A 13641-nucleotide genomic window follows, 5' to 3' on the forward strand; every position below is an offset into this window, starting at 1 on the left:
GAAACGGGTTCCACTATATATATATATATATATATATATATATATATATATATATATATATATATATATATATATATATATATATATATATATATATATATATATATATAGTAACTTAATCAATATAAATATGTAGAGTTTGAGTACATCATATGTTGACAGTAAATGTAAGCAATAACGTAAGCCTGATAGCTAATGTCACATTTCTATGTGGCAGTGTTCATTTATTAGACACATTAGTGACAAACTAAAGATCATTATTAGTGACAAACTAAAGATCATCAATACATGTAGTTTTGTTGTTTATTATTATTTGTACAAAAAATAAATAAAAAAGAATATGAAAACATGAAACATTTGTACAGCTGTAAAATAACTTAAGCACGCGCTACTAAATGCGTTTATCCAGCACAATAAACATATATCGTTTTTACCTTCTAATTTTTTTTTCTAATAGCAGTTTCATACGTGTCGTTAGTCGTAGCCTGGTGATGGTGATTGTAAACTACATTAGGATATGTGTGGTGTGTTGTTGTTATTGTGTTGTTCCGGGAAACCACTGACACGGACAGGGGGATGTACTTGCGCTGAGACTGGAAAGTGCGTCAAACACAGCGCTGGGGTTTTTTGTGATACTTCAGCCTGAAAATGAGGTATTGTACAGTCTAATTTATTTACTTCTATTATATGTCTATATTCGTATTAGTCTTTCATATCTACTATGATTGTATTGGACTAACTTGTAATATAATTTTGAGCTCTGTTTTGGTGAAATACAGTTGGTCGGGCATAAGGGTTAGTCTTTAAATATCGGCCTTACACTTTGACTTGACTTAAGATATTAACTTATCTATTTTTATAAAGAAATAACAAGCAAATAAGATGTTGGTTTGGAATGGTTTAACATTGATTAAATGGCAAAAAGCTAATAAGCTGTAATTGTCTTGACATTATGGTTTGTTATTGTTTAGCCAGACGGCTAAGACGCGCTAGCAAGCTACATCGCTACCACTAGCTTAGCTAATATAGAAACGTGATGTATAGACTATGTTTGGTATAAATAATATGTATAGAATATATATACACTGTGCGGTATAAGAAATAATTGATTAAACTAAACTATTTTTTCTCGACACAACATGATAAACACTGGAAGGAAGTTGCAAGTGTCCGTGCTAGTAACTTCGGCCTATTATAAACACATTAATGTCTATAAAACGCGAGTATTGAGGTGCATCGTTTTTTAACAGTCATTTAAACGAATAAATAATTAATTTGTGGCTAAATTATATAATGTCATACTTTTGTTTGCGTTGTGTCAATAATCCGTGTTGTGACGACCTTTGGATTGCCAGGCAAATCATTTTCACGGAAGTTATAACTAAATTGCCTCAATAACTACGTTAGTTTTGTTGTTACAGGGCTAAATGATTGTGTAAACGTGAAGCGTTTTTTACTGTTCAAGTTTGTAAACACGTCATGTTTGACGTCACTACTCGGATAAAGGTAATAATATTTTTGATTTGAGAGGATGTTATTATTTTGTATGCGCCATTGTCGGAAGTTTTCACTCCTTTGCATGCTGAAGTGTGTCGTCTGAAAAAAAAAAAACAGACAGCTTTGTTTTTTAGTAGAGCTCAGCTGTTTCTGAAAGCATGACAGAGTCTCTTTAGTGTCAGCAAATCCATACTCTGCTGCTCTCCTATCCTACATAAGATGATGTTGCGTTTCTTTAGATTAAATAAGAACAAATTATTTTAGACAGTTTAGTGAAGTATATGAAAAGAAGGTTTTCATGTACATCACGTTTTCCTCAAATAATTTGCACTGAATGCCTACAAACTAGTCAGGTAAACCACTAAACTCCGCCACTGAAATATTATTTAGGGATCACCATGATTACAAAACAAATGACTCTCTGTCTTATCAGTGTGGCTAGTGTTGACTGTTCACAACCACACGTAAAAAAAAACCCTTGACAATCAGCAGACTTTGTTCATTCCTTACTGAGTCATCACCATATGAGCGTGAGACATGGCGAACATTTCAGTCAAACCATAAAAAAAGGTACATTTCTTAGAATTTGATAGATGTGGTAAGTAATAATTGTATAATAATTTGACCCAGTTACCTTGGTTACAATAAATGCAGTTTGCTTATTATTAACTTATTATATTGATATGCTTTAAAGGGTCAGTTCACCCCAAAATGAAAATTTTCCCCTACTCACCCTCAAGCCGTCCTAGGTATATATGACTTTCTTCAAACAATCGGAGTTAAATAAAAAAAAACATCCTGGTTCTTCCAAGCTTTATAATGGTAGTGAATGGTCTCCTAGATTTTGAAGGCCAAAAAAGCACATCCCTCCATCATAAGAGTAATCCATACAGCTCCAGGGTGTTAATAAAGGCCTTCTGAAGTGAAGTGAATGCTTTTTTTGTAAGAAAAATATCCATATTTATAACTTTATAAACTATAATAACTGGCTTCCAGTAATGGCCCATAGACTGTAAAAAAATATGGACTGTGACGCCACCCATAGGATTCTGAAGAGCAGTTTTGAAGCGTAAAGTAGGGTCGAGCTGGCCATTGCCATCTTGTCACACCCAGATAACTGAAACTGGGCAAAGAGGCGGGACGTGGGCGGAGCTGAAGTGACGTGATGACTAACAGACAGCAGACAAACGACAATCCACCTGTCACTCAAAGTGGCCACGCCCTTAATTATGAGGAACTTTAAGGCTTTATATAATATAAACGACGAGTTATAAAAAAATTCACCCCCTCACAGTTGTCATGAAGGGCAAAATTAGCTATATAGACCAAAACCACAATTTGTACCAGGCTGTAAACATGTTTTATTCTGCTGTAAAGCTGGGCATTTTAACATGGGGCTCAATGAGATTCTGTTCCCTTCTGGAGCCTGTCTCTAGCGGCCAATCAATGAATAGCAGTTTAAGTCACTTCCTTATAGACCCTTTTTCAGTTAGTAAACATTGTGATGATTTTTTGTGGGCGGAGCCTAGCTGGAGGCAGAACTATTCCCCTGATCGCTTCACTAACGCTAGCCAGCAAGTTTTTTTTTTTTTTAAGGATGAGCTTGTTTATAAACAATGACTGGAGTAATTGTATCTGAGTATGTAAGGTCACTCAGGGCTCCAGACTAACTTTTTTCACTAGGAGCACAGTGGCCCCCAACTGAAAATTTTAGGGGCACAATCAGAAATTTTAGGGGCGCACACCGTAAATCAACATGCTAACCAAATCTACTAATTTCCACTGTATTACTAATAGGGATCGGTATTGTTAAGATTTTAATGGTATTATTACTCTTACCGATACTGCTTATCGATCCGGTACTTTAACAGTATTCTTACCGGTTCTTTTTATTATACTTTATATATTTAAAAAACATAATTAAGAACATAATTAACATGGCTTTATAATCTGAAAAGTAAAATATCTATAGCAAAAGAAACCGCAAAGTTTGAACAAAAATATAAAACATCTATTTGTAAATGGACCAGTGTGCCGGCATTCGGAAGGTCTGCTAACATTAACATTAATATTACTTAGAAAGAACAAACCTACAAAGAAATCTAATAAAGCAATGAAATGTAAAATAACACTGCATAGTTTTCACTGTATAAATTGATAGATTAATGCTTATAAAAGCTAAAGTTATTAATTCAAGAGATGTGAATATTTTCTATTTGCCTTTTGTTCGATTCGAATTAATGGCTCAATCGTCAGCAGGTTTATTAGACGCTGCCCCTTTAAGACCGATCGAATGTAGAACTAATAGCCTAATATCATATTCTCCTATTTCTCCAAACTATTTACGCCCATTTAAGATATAAACTGTTAAAATAACTACTCTCCAATCCGGTCATTTTGACACCGGCTATTTGTTGTTTATTTGATGGTTTAGACGCGCACGCGAAGCCTAAAATACAATGTGCAAATCGGTCAATTTCGCAGCACACACACATAAACCGCCTTGAAGTTGGAAACAGCGTCTCTTGCGCGGATTATTGTGCATTTAATAGCTCTTTATTATCAAACACATCCCGCCGTTTAGCAACAGTAGAGACTGCAGTTTACAACAATCACTGAATCTGACGTTTAGTTTAGGTTTAAGGAGAAATGACAGCGCAAGGCTGTGAAGGGAAGGATGTCGCGCTCGACGGAACACGGCTATAGGAATAGTTTTACCTCATATCATCTTTTTATAACTCTGGAAAGCCAAAATCGAAAATAAAATTAGATTAATATCACAGGACATCCCTAAAGTTTAAGAAGACTAAACTTTTGTGTAGTTCTCTTGGCCATCGTCACTCATTAAGCTGACTGGTGTTGTGTTCACTGTAGCTCCTGTGACAGTGCTCGCTCGCTTTCTCTCTCTTCTGCATTGCGAATGGCAAAAATGCATCACGGACAAATGGTTTAATATTATCTCATATAGAAACGGCTGGCAAAGATAGAATTTGCCAGACATTACGTCTATCAATTATAATTAGTAAGTGTATTTTCTTAATTTCTCCAGTACCGACAGCAGGCAAATTTACTGGTCGCACATGTGCGACTGGATGTAAAATTCAGTCGCACACTCTCAAATTTTAGTCGCAAAATGCGACCATTTAGTCGCACTCTGGAGCCCTGTCACTCTCTGTCCTGGACTGTGACTGTTATTTAAAAAAGTTAACCTTAACGGACGGAACCAGATTGACCGACCCCGTACACGCTCACTCAATGGATGGACGATCTGACAGCATTACCTCCGGTTGAGCCATTACACCCAGGTCCGGCCCGCGGCATACGCGGAATAGGCAAATGCTTATTTTTACCTTAAACTTTATGCAAGCAGCTGTTCTGGGTACTCAGTGCGATTTTATAAAAAAATCATGCCAGTTTTTTATAAACAAATTATCGCTTTTTTTAATAGACTAATGTTTTTAATCTACAGTTGTGCAGTTTAAGGGGATATAGGGCATTTTTAAAATGTATTTGCTGAAATTAGTAATGATATTTATATACAGGTTTATTTAAAATGGCAACATTTTTTGTAAAATTCACATTAAATATCTAAATTTCCCAGTTTAGGCTACTTCATGGTGAAAACATGAATGTGCATAGTTTAGATCGTTAGATGCCTATAAATATGTGCTAAATGGACACGTATAAGACTTAAAATGCACAGATTTAACAGATGAGTTTTGTGTCGTACGATCCGAAGTTCTGCCTAGCCAGCGCCAGCACACACTCCAGCTCGTTTTATTGCGTTTTACCACAGGTGTCGTCATTTTTTGTCTGGCAGTAGTAGCAGGTGTGCGGTAAAATTTCAATTTAGAGCCTGTACTCCGTCGATTCTGGCACCCAATATCACAAAAAGATGAAATTTTGAGCTCCGACTCTGTGCTGGTTTGTATTGGCCGCCTCCAGTTTTTCCTTTGTTTTGCCTCCAGTGACGTAATTGTGATGTCGGCGCAAAAAGGGTCTATTGGGTTCAAGAGAAACAGGGGGAGGTTGCCGCTTGTAATGGCCGTGCGCAAGTCGAGTTCCAGCGGAAGAGTGACCTCTGACCCGATGTAGGAGTAGCGTAAGCTTAGGTGAGTAGACGCCTCTCGCGGTTAATACAAATAGGGCTGATCAACAAACTCAAGCTCCTCTTCTCTTATATCGAAATCCTCGGACATTTCTTTTTAAAAATTCTCAATTAAGACTTCTAATTGTGACCAGTGTTTTGGTTTTGCTCTATCCTCTGCGCTTCTGTGTGCATCAATATGTCATGGGTTGGTCAGAGGTCGCTCTTCCACCGATACTAGTCTGGCGTACGGCCATTATGGACAGTTTCTGGTGATACGATATGTAGGGCTGTCACGATTATGAAATTTAGCTGACGATTAATTGTCCAATAAATAATTGCGATTATGACGATTAATTGTCTATTTTAGGGCTTTGGCGATTAATTGCCTGTTTTAGGGCTTTGTCGATTAATTGTCATACAAATTGTTGTGATTATTTAATTGAATCCCTTGTAAGTTGTCACTTGCAATAACACATTAATACACTTAAAGCCTTTAAATATTAAAGTAATTTAATCAATGAAAAATATGTATCTTTCAGAAATGTGTACATTTAAAGAAACAATGTAAATGTATATGAAAGTATAAATAATAGAAACAATCACCATAAAGTTACCATAACACATAAAGGACTGTCAATATCTCATTCCAAACTAAAGTAAAATATAAATATATTTTACAACTTTGAAAATTCTGTAAATAACAAAAACAATGAATCACAAATATAAACTATGACCATAACAGAACAGGCCATAAAAATCAAATTCTGAAATAAAAACAATCATGCTCCTTAATGGCTTGGTAGATTACGGGAAAGAAACACTAGCATGTTGACTTTTTCTGGCTTAAGACAGCATCTAACTGGGGTGACAATGTTGCCAGCTGTACTGAACATTCTTTCAGAAGCAGTAACGTTACTTGTTGCACATATGCACATGTAGGCTACTTTCTCGCCAACTTGGAAATTAAAGGAAACCTATGTATGACACGCCAATTCGCTATGCCATTTTGGAGTGCTATCAAGACGCATAATCGCTTTTTAACGTGTTTATCAACGCCGTTTCATTCTATCCCCCTACACTGTCCCTACCCATCACACACACACACACACACACACACACACACACACACTGCCCCTAAACCTACCCATCACAAGAAACATTCTGCATTTTTACATTTAAAAAAAAAAAACATAATTTAGTATGTTTATAAATCCATTTACATTCACGCGGAATCACACGGCGTAGACATACACGCGGAGATGATGGTTCGTTTCGGCGTACACATACAAGCGGAATCACACTGCGTAGACATACACGTGGAGATTATGGTTTGTTTCGGCGTACACATACAAGCGGAATCACACTGCGTAGACATACACGTGGAGATTATGGTTTGTTTCGGCGTACACATACACGCGGAATCACACAGCGTAGACATACACGCGGATAGCTCAAAATGCGTACAGATAACACGCCATTTGGCTTTAGAAAGTTAAGCAAAGCCATGATGTCATGTTGATTGACGTTGTCGTTTTCGGCTTTGAAACTAAATCCATCTTTGTTGAATAACTGGGCTGCTCTAACTCAGGATGGAGAAATCAACAGGGCAATATCATTTGAACGTAATGCTCAGCGTAATGAATTCAGAGGGAGACCGGTAGAAGTAGAGTGCTGCAGGTACGTCGTTCATGAACGAATGATTCTTTATATGACTCGGGACTACCGAGTTGTCTCAGAGAGTGATCCGTTCTTTTGTTGGCCGCGCGTGTGCGCAAAATCCCATAGGTTCTGTACATGAAACAGAAAATGTTAGTTCATCCCTCGAGTTCGGGTTGAGTCTTTCGTTCTTCCTGTCAGTCCTATAGTAGACTATGCTGTCAGAACCGGAAAGAGAAATTATTAGTTCATCTTTCGAGGTTCGCGTTCCGCCGGGTCCGAGTCTTTCGTTCTTCCTGTTATGCTGAAATGACTCAAATTTTTTTTTTTTTTCATTTTGCTGAACGAGATTCAAAGATCCGAGTCTGTAAAATGATCCGAACTTCCCGCTACTAACTACAGGGCCCCCTTGTGTCTTCTAATAGTGGGCAATAATAACGATCACCTGTAATGACCGCGATTAGACCAATTGACCGCGATTAGACCAATTAATCGCGATCAAACGATTATTTTTATAATCGTGACAGGTCTAACGATATGTATCACGATACCGGAGTTAGGAATGCGCCAATCCGATACTCAGTATCGGCTCTGATACAGCCTTATTTGCCGATCGGGTATCGGTCAGACAGGACCGATCCAAATTCGATTCTGTGCTTTTAATATTCTGTTATTGTTAAGCCCCAGTGCCCTGCAAAAGGCACGACAACATTATAAAGCATAATCAACTCTTCTTCGTGCATTATATTAAGTGTTCTGAAGCCATGCCATAGTTTAATGTGAGGTACAGATGAATATTTAAGTCATTAAATTCAAGTTCACGTGAATGCTTCCCTCCACTGCAGCTGTCAGTCATTCTCCATTCAGCTTTCAAACTGTGTGTTGCGTTCGGTTATGACAGTCAACACGATGAAGCTCTCTCCAAGATGATTCAATGTTCCTATTATTATACTTGACCTGTAGATAACGGTTTATGGTTTTGCATAAAATGACTTTATCTTGCTGGACTTTATTGCTGCTAAATCGTGTTACTTTCTACCGGGTGTCTGTTTCATCACAACACTGGACTAGAGATTGTATTGTTCTTCATACGCATGTGAATGTATAGGCCCTATTTCTATAAATATATTTACTTGTTTTTCATGAATGTATTTTACAACAATGTGTAACATTTTACCAGATTTAGCGCTACATTTATTCACTTTTATTTGTTCCCCACTAAATGTTTAGATTTTACAATTATTGTGCACTCATGATTTTTCTAGAGTAACTTCTGCTGAATTATCCACTAATCTTTATCCACCATCTAGTTCAGGGGGTGGCAAACTCCAGTCCTGGATAGCCTCAATCCTGCAGAGTTCAGCTCCAACCCTAATAAAACTCACCTGCCTGCAGCTTTCTAGTAACCCTTCAGACCTTGATTAGCATGCTCAGGTGTGTTTGATTAGGGTTGAAGCAAAACTCGGCAGGACTGTAGCCCTGTCCCAAATGACACACTTCATGTGCATTTTCTGTCTTGTGGACTTACAATGGCTGCTGCATGCGCGTGTCCGTTAAGTCCACGAGACCGCAGGGTGTCCCATTTGTCATTTTAGGTCTCATAAGGGTGCTCGCGAGTGCCCCCTTTGAGGTCGATATGAGCCCTCGATGCACACTTCTGCCGAGCCCGGGTGCGGGTTACGCAGCAAACTTCTTCCCCGCAGTCAAAGCGGCATTACGTCGTAAAAGTGCGGAATCAGAGGAAGACTGCGAGGGTTTAGGGTGCCATTTGGGACAGGGCCTCAGGCTCTCCAGGACCGACAGTCGCCACCCCTGATCTAGTTTATAGTAGTATTTTTTTTGTCATAGATTGTGATTATATATATTTTTTAATATGTTGTTTTTCGTTATAATGAAGTTGTCTGTATTTAGTTGATTGTGTTTAACACACAAAAGAGTGATTATCAGTTCAACACTCTTAGGTATAGAAATTCTACATTGAATTTTTAAACAAAACTGTGCTGGTATCGGATTGGTATCGGTATCAGCCGATATCGGAGCGGATCGGTTCTGAAAAAATGGTATCGGTGCATCCCTAACAGGGGTTACAATACAATATATTGCAATGCTATAAGAAAGGCAAGATATTGCGTCATTAAGAATACACCACCATAGTTACCGGCCTTTTCTTTTAGATTATTTTCTTGACCAGAAACTGAGACGACAGAAAGCAAAATTAGTTTTCTTTATTTCTTTATTTTATTAAATTAAATGCCCACCACCCCACCAAGCACATATTTTGGATGAATTACACATTTTCAAGGATTATGTTTTATGTGGATATTGAAACACGAGTGAAGTAGGGCTGTGTATCACTAATAATCTGGCAGGAATCTGGTAAAATACAGGCAGGGGTTACAATATGATATATTGCGATTATATTGCAATTCTGTAAAAAAGGTGATATATTGTGTTATTTCTTGTTGTTTTTTTTGGAAGATTTCATAAAAAAACTGTCATAAAAAACACACCACCATATGCATAAAATCTGAGCAAAAAAACCCCTAAAAAAACCCCTAATCAAAACAGTGGGATCTGCATTTATATCACAAATTGTTGTGCAATCTAAGTAAAAGGAAAAGTGTAAAGTGCTTGCAGGATTCTTTAGGTATTATACACATGCATATTAGTTTTTATATATTATTGGTTCCTGCTTTAAATGTTCACAGTTTTATGTTACAGAAAGTGCATAGTCCAGTTTGTATTTAATACTGTAAAGCTGCAAAATGAGTCCACACTTCATCTCTGAACACTGCAGCGGGAGCTGGTATAATTTTATCAGCGATGCACCCTTAAAGGTCCTGTTCTTCGTGATCCCATTTTTCAAACTTTAGTTAGTGTGTAATGTTGCTGTTAGAGCATAAATAATACCTGTAAAATGATCAAGCTCAAAGTTCAATGCCAAGCGAGATATTTTATTTAACAGAAGTTCCCTTTCAAAGCCTACAGCGAACGGCCGGTTTGGACTACATCCCTGTACATCCTGCTTTAATGACGTCAATAGAACAGTTTGTTGACTAACCTCCGCCCACAAGAATACGCAAAAAAGCGGGCGTGGTCTTGTTGTTCTCCCACGTGGAGAAGAGGAAGTGTTGCGTTCGGTTGCGTTTGTAGTGTGTTTGTCACCATGTCGTCGAGACCGGTCGAGACGCTGTTATTTTCATCCCGGAGTCAAATCACCTTTGTTTGGCCTTCAGGAACGCTGTACTTTGAGCACATGCATCTCCCCGTTATGGTAAGAGGCGTGACCTTTCCGGGCAACGTGCGCTAAGCTGCTGTCGAATCACAACACGGGAACGGCTGGCACAATCAGAACTCGTTACGTATTTCTGAAGGAGGGACTTCATAGAACAGGGAAATCTTCAAGCCGTTTTTATGACAGTGAAAACAGCGGTATACAGATGTGTGAAAAATACAGTTTTTTTTACACGCGAAACATGAACACATGTTATATTGCACACTGTTAACACAATCAAAGCTTCAAAAAAACAGGAAAAACGGGACCTTTAAGCTTTTGAGGCAAAACCGTGAATTTTTAGAGGCGTGATGTTCAAATGACTATGGTTTTGAGTCGCCACATTGATTTATCAATATACAATTATTCATATTATGGGAATGGCAGCATACGAATGTTTCATGAATCACAGATGAACCCTTTCGTAAAATGATTTCTGGGCTCATTTCTACTTTTAATTGTTAAATGAGGCCAATAACTTTATACTTTAATGCACTTTTTTTTTTTAAAGAAAGTTTCTTTAAAACTATGCAGACCTTTTTCATTCACAAACTATATTACACACTGCATAAAAGGTAATATTTGAAAAAGCATAATAGGGTACTTAAAAAAAAATGTAATGCATTAAAAAATGCCTTTTTAAAGATTTCGCAACCATGTTCCTACTCCTGGTTGACAACAAAATATATGTATATAACAATTAAAAATCAAGCAATATAAATGTCAGCTTGCATAATGGTGTTCTTATTCTCATACTTCACTTACATAGATGTTCATCAAGTCCGCGCAGGCCTTTATGAGTTTTATAGATTTGAAATATATAATTTTAGGTAATTGCGCATTAGGAAGCCTATTATTAAGCCTACTTGATTTATTTTGTAATATAAAGACACCGTAAGCATTCATTATTGAGAAATTACATATTTTATCACAGATGCAAAGGTGTGTTGCTATTATTTTTCTAGTCGGTGTCTATCAGATGTTTAGTTGTTGATTTGGAATAATCTCTTGTATTCATAGATATCATCAACTTTGCTCTTTGAGCAACCCTCCAAAGACGCACATTTTTAGAATGTGGTGATGAAACTAGTTGAGTACTGATAAGCAACCCTGCTTATGCGAGGAAATCAAGAATCAAAATATTTAATGTTAGGAGACTAAATATTGGCTTATAAATTGTCCCTTGCCAGTGTTTAAGTTAGAGGCTAAAGTATATTTCACTCACCTTCACTCGTCTTGAACAGCTTGAGCGCTTGAGTTTTGCTCTCCGTCTTTAAAGCACACTATTGCAGTTGATCTCAAGGGCAGCGTATTTGACGCCACGTAACAATTTAAGCACAATAAGATGCAAAAGAGAACTTCGTTCAGTACTCACAGGCTTTGTGACAGGTTTTTAGTGTGCGTGTGCTTCAGGTGTACATGCTCAGAAAAGCTTATGTAAGAACAGCATGCGAATGCAAATTTTACCTGGCAAGGAATTAAAACGCATGCAAATAAACTTATTGGCCTATACATTGGTGCATCCCTAATTTATCTGTTAAGCAGGGATGTAATGCTAGAATTAATCTACAGTCAGCTTGTCATTAATGCAAAATAAACATAAAATGGTGTTCATTCTTGAACTCTTCATGTCTATTTTTTCTGACATAGTAAAAGTTCAACTCATCAGTATATTGTGTCAGTTCATTATTTGGTAACAAGTGGGCTTATGTACAGTCAAAACATATCCAGTTGTGCCTGCATCAGGATCATTTTGCAATAATATCTGGATGACTGTTTATTATTTGTGTGATTTTTGAAAATGTTAATTGTACAGCATTTATCAGAAGGTTTAACAAAATGTACTTTAGTACGAAAATAGACAGAAAGTGTGAGTTCTGCTACCGGCATTGATTGTTTCATAATGTTACGTAAAGACATTCACCCTAGATTACTGTAGAATCTGGCACAGAATATTATTTGGTGTCTCTTCTCTGTTTCACTTTTCTAATGGGTCCTGTCTTCCCACAGACACAGCTGCTGATAGACAGATGGCTTTATTCCTGGAGGGGACAGTAGCAAGCAGCACCATGGAAACGTCCAATTTTGCCCATGTCATCTTCCAGAATGTGGGGAAAAGTTACCTCCCTCATGCAGCATTAGAATGCCATTACACCCTCACGCAGTTCATTAAACCAAATCCCAAGGATTGGGTCGGCATATTCAAGGTGACACTCACTTTCATTTTGCCTCTGTTTTACCTTGCTTTTCTGCCATGTTCTGTACAATTCTTGGATATGAAAGTATCTACCAAGAGAAGTATAGATAAGAGATTGCAACTTCACTTGGGTTCTTCTGTTTCATTTCATCAGCATTTCACCTTTAAACAAGGCACTTACAATTAAGATTCTCCAATAAATCGCACTCTCACACTCACACACACACTCCCTTCACGCTTTAATTCATGCTTCAATTCTGTGCTTAGTTTTCATACACATTTTATAGTGGAAGTTGTGGTAGCCACTGCGACTAAATGTGAAATTGTCCACGCATGGAGTTAATTCTATCATTTAATCAGCCAACATTTTCTGTAAATAACAAATTCAGTTTCAGTCTGTTCCTCACACAAAGCTATCATAGACAACTTGGAAAATAATATACAAGTCTGAGTAGGGATGTCACGATACCAAAATTCCAGTAGTCGGTACCAATACCATATACAATTTACTGTTCTCTGTACCAATTTCGGTACTACAGCAAAAAAAAATATTGTTACATTTTATTTAACTATTAAAAAATTATAATAATTCAATGAGTTTAATATTTATGATGATAATCATTATAATTAAATAATACATATAACATTTGAAGGCGGCATGCTGTTTAAAAGTAAACATTGTTTATAAAAAAGATCAAGTGAAAAATAAGCAACCCTCTATGCACACCTAATAATAATAATAATATTAGTATTATTTTTATTATTACATTGAGACGTAGCTAAATCTACTGCTAAAGCAGCTGCCTATTAGTGGGTACCGAATATACTCGGCACTACCGGTACTACAGAAATGCTGATATCGTCACATTGTTTTAAATTTCAGTACTGGTACTTGTAACAATCCCTAAGTCTGAGTATGTCTATACA

The 13641-nt window shown here is 37.1% G+C and overlaps 2 protein-coding genes across 14 annotated transcripts in view; one reads left to right on the top strand and one right to left on the bottom strand.

Annotated features, from left to right (window-relative positions):
• The window catches only part of gtf3c6 (general transcription factor IIIC, polypeptide 6, alpha), a 1355101-nt gene that overhangs the window by 828825 nt on the left and 512635 nt on the right, over window positions 1-13641 (bottom strand). The window lies entirely within an intron of this gene.
• The window catches only part of tax1bp1b (Tax1 (human T-cell leukemia virus type I) binding protein 1b), a 46480-nt gene continuing 33195 nt past the window's right edge, over window positions 357-13641 (top strand). For 7 of the 13 annotated variants that reach the window (XM_079836184.1, XM_079836190.1, XM_079836196.1 and 4 more), the window contains exons 1-2: window positions 538-653; window positions 12528-12724. In XM_079836184.1, coding sequence (XP_079692310.1) covers window positions 12548-12724 — 177 coding nt within the window. In that variant the 5' untranslated portion in view covers window positions 538-653; window positions 12528-12547. Of the gene's footprint in view, window positions 654-5465; window positions 5610-12527; window positions 12725-13641 lie in introns of all 13 variants that reach the window. The other 6 variants (XM_079836193.1, XM_079836195.1, XM_079836188.1 and 3 more) reach the window with 4 other exon arrangements.

Source organism: Gobio gobio, assembly GCF_949357685.1.
Source record: "Gobio gobio genome assembly, chromosome: 15".
In the NCBI taxonomy this organism is placed as follows: domain Eukaryota; kingdom Metazoa; phylum Chordata; class Actinopteri; order Cypriniformes; family Gobionidae; genus Gobio; species Gobio gobio.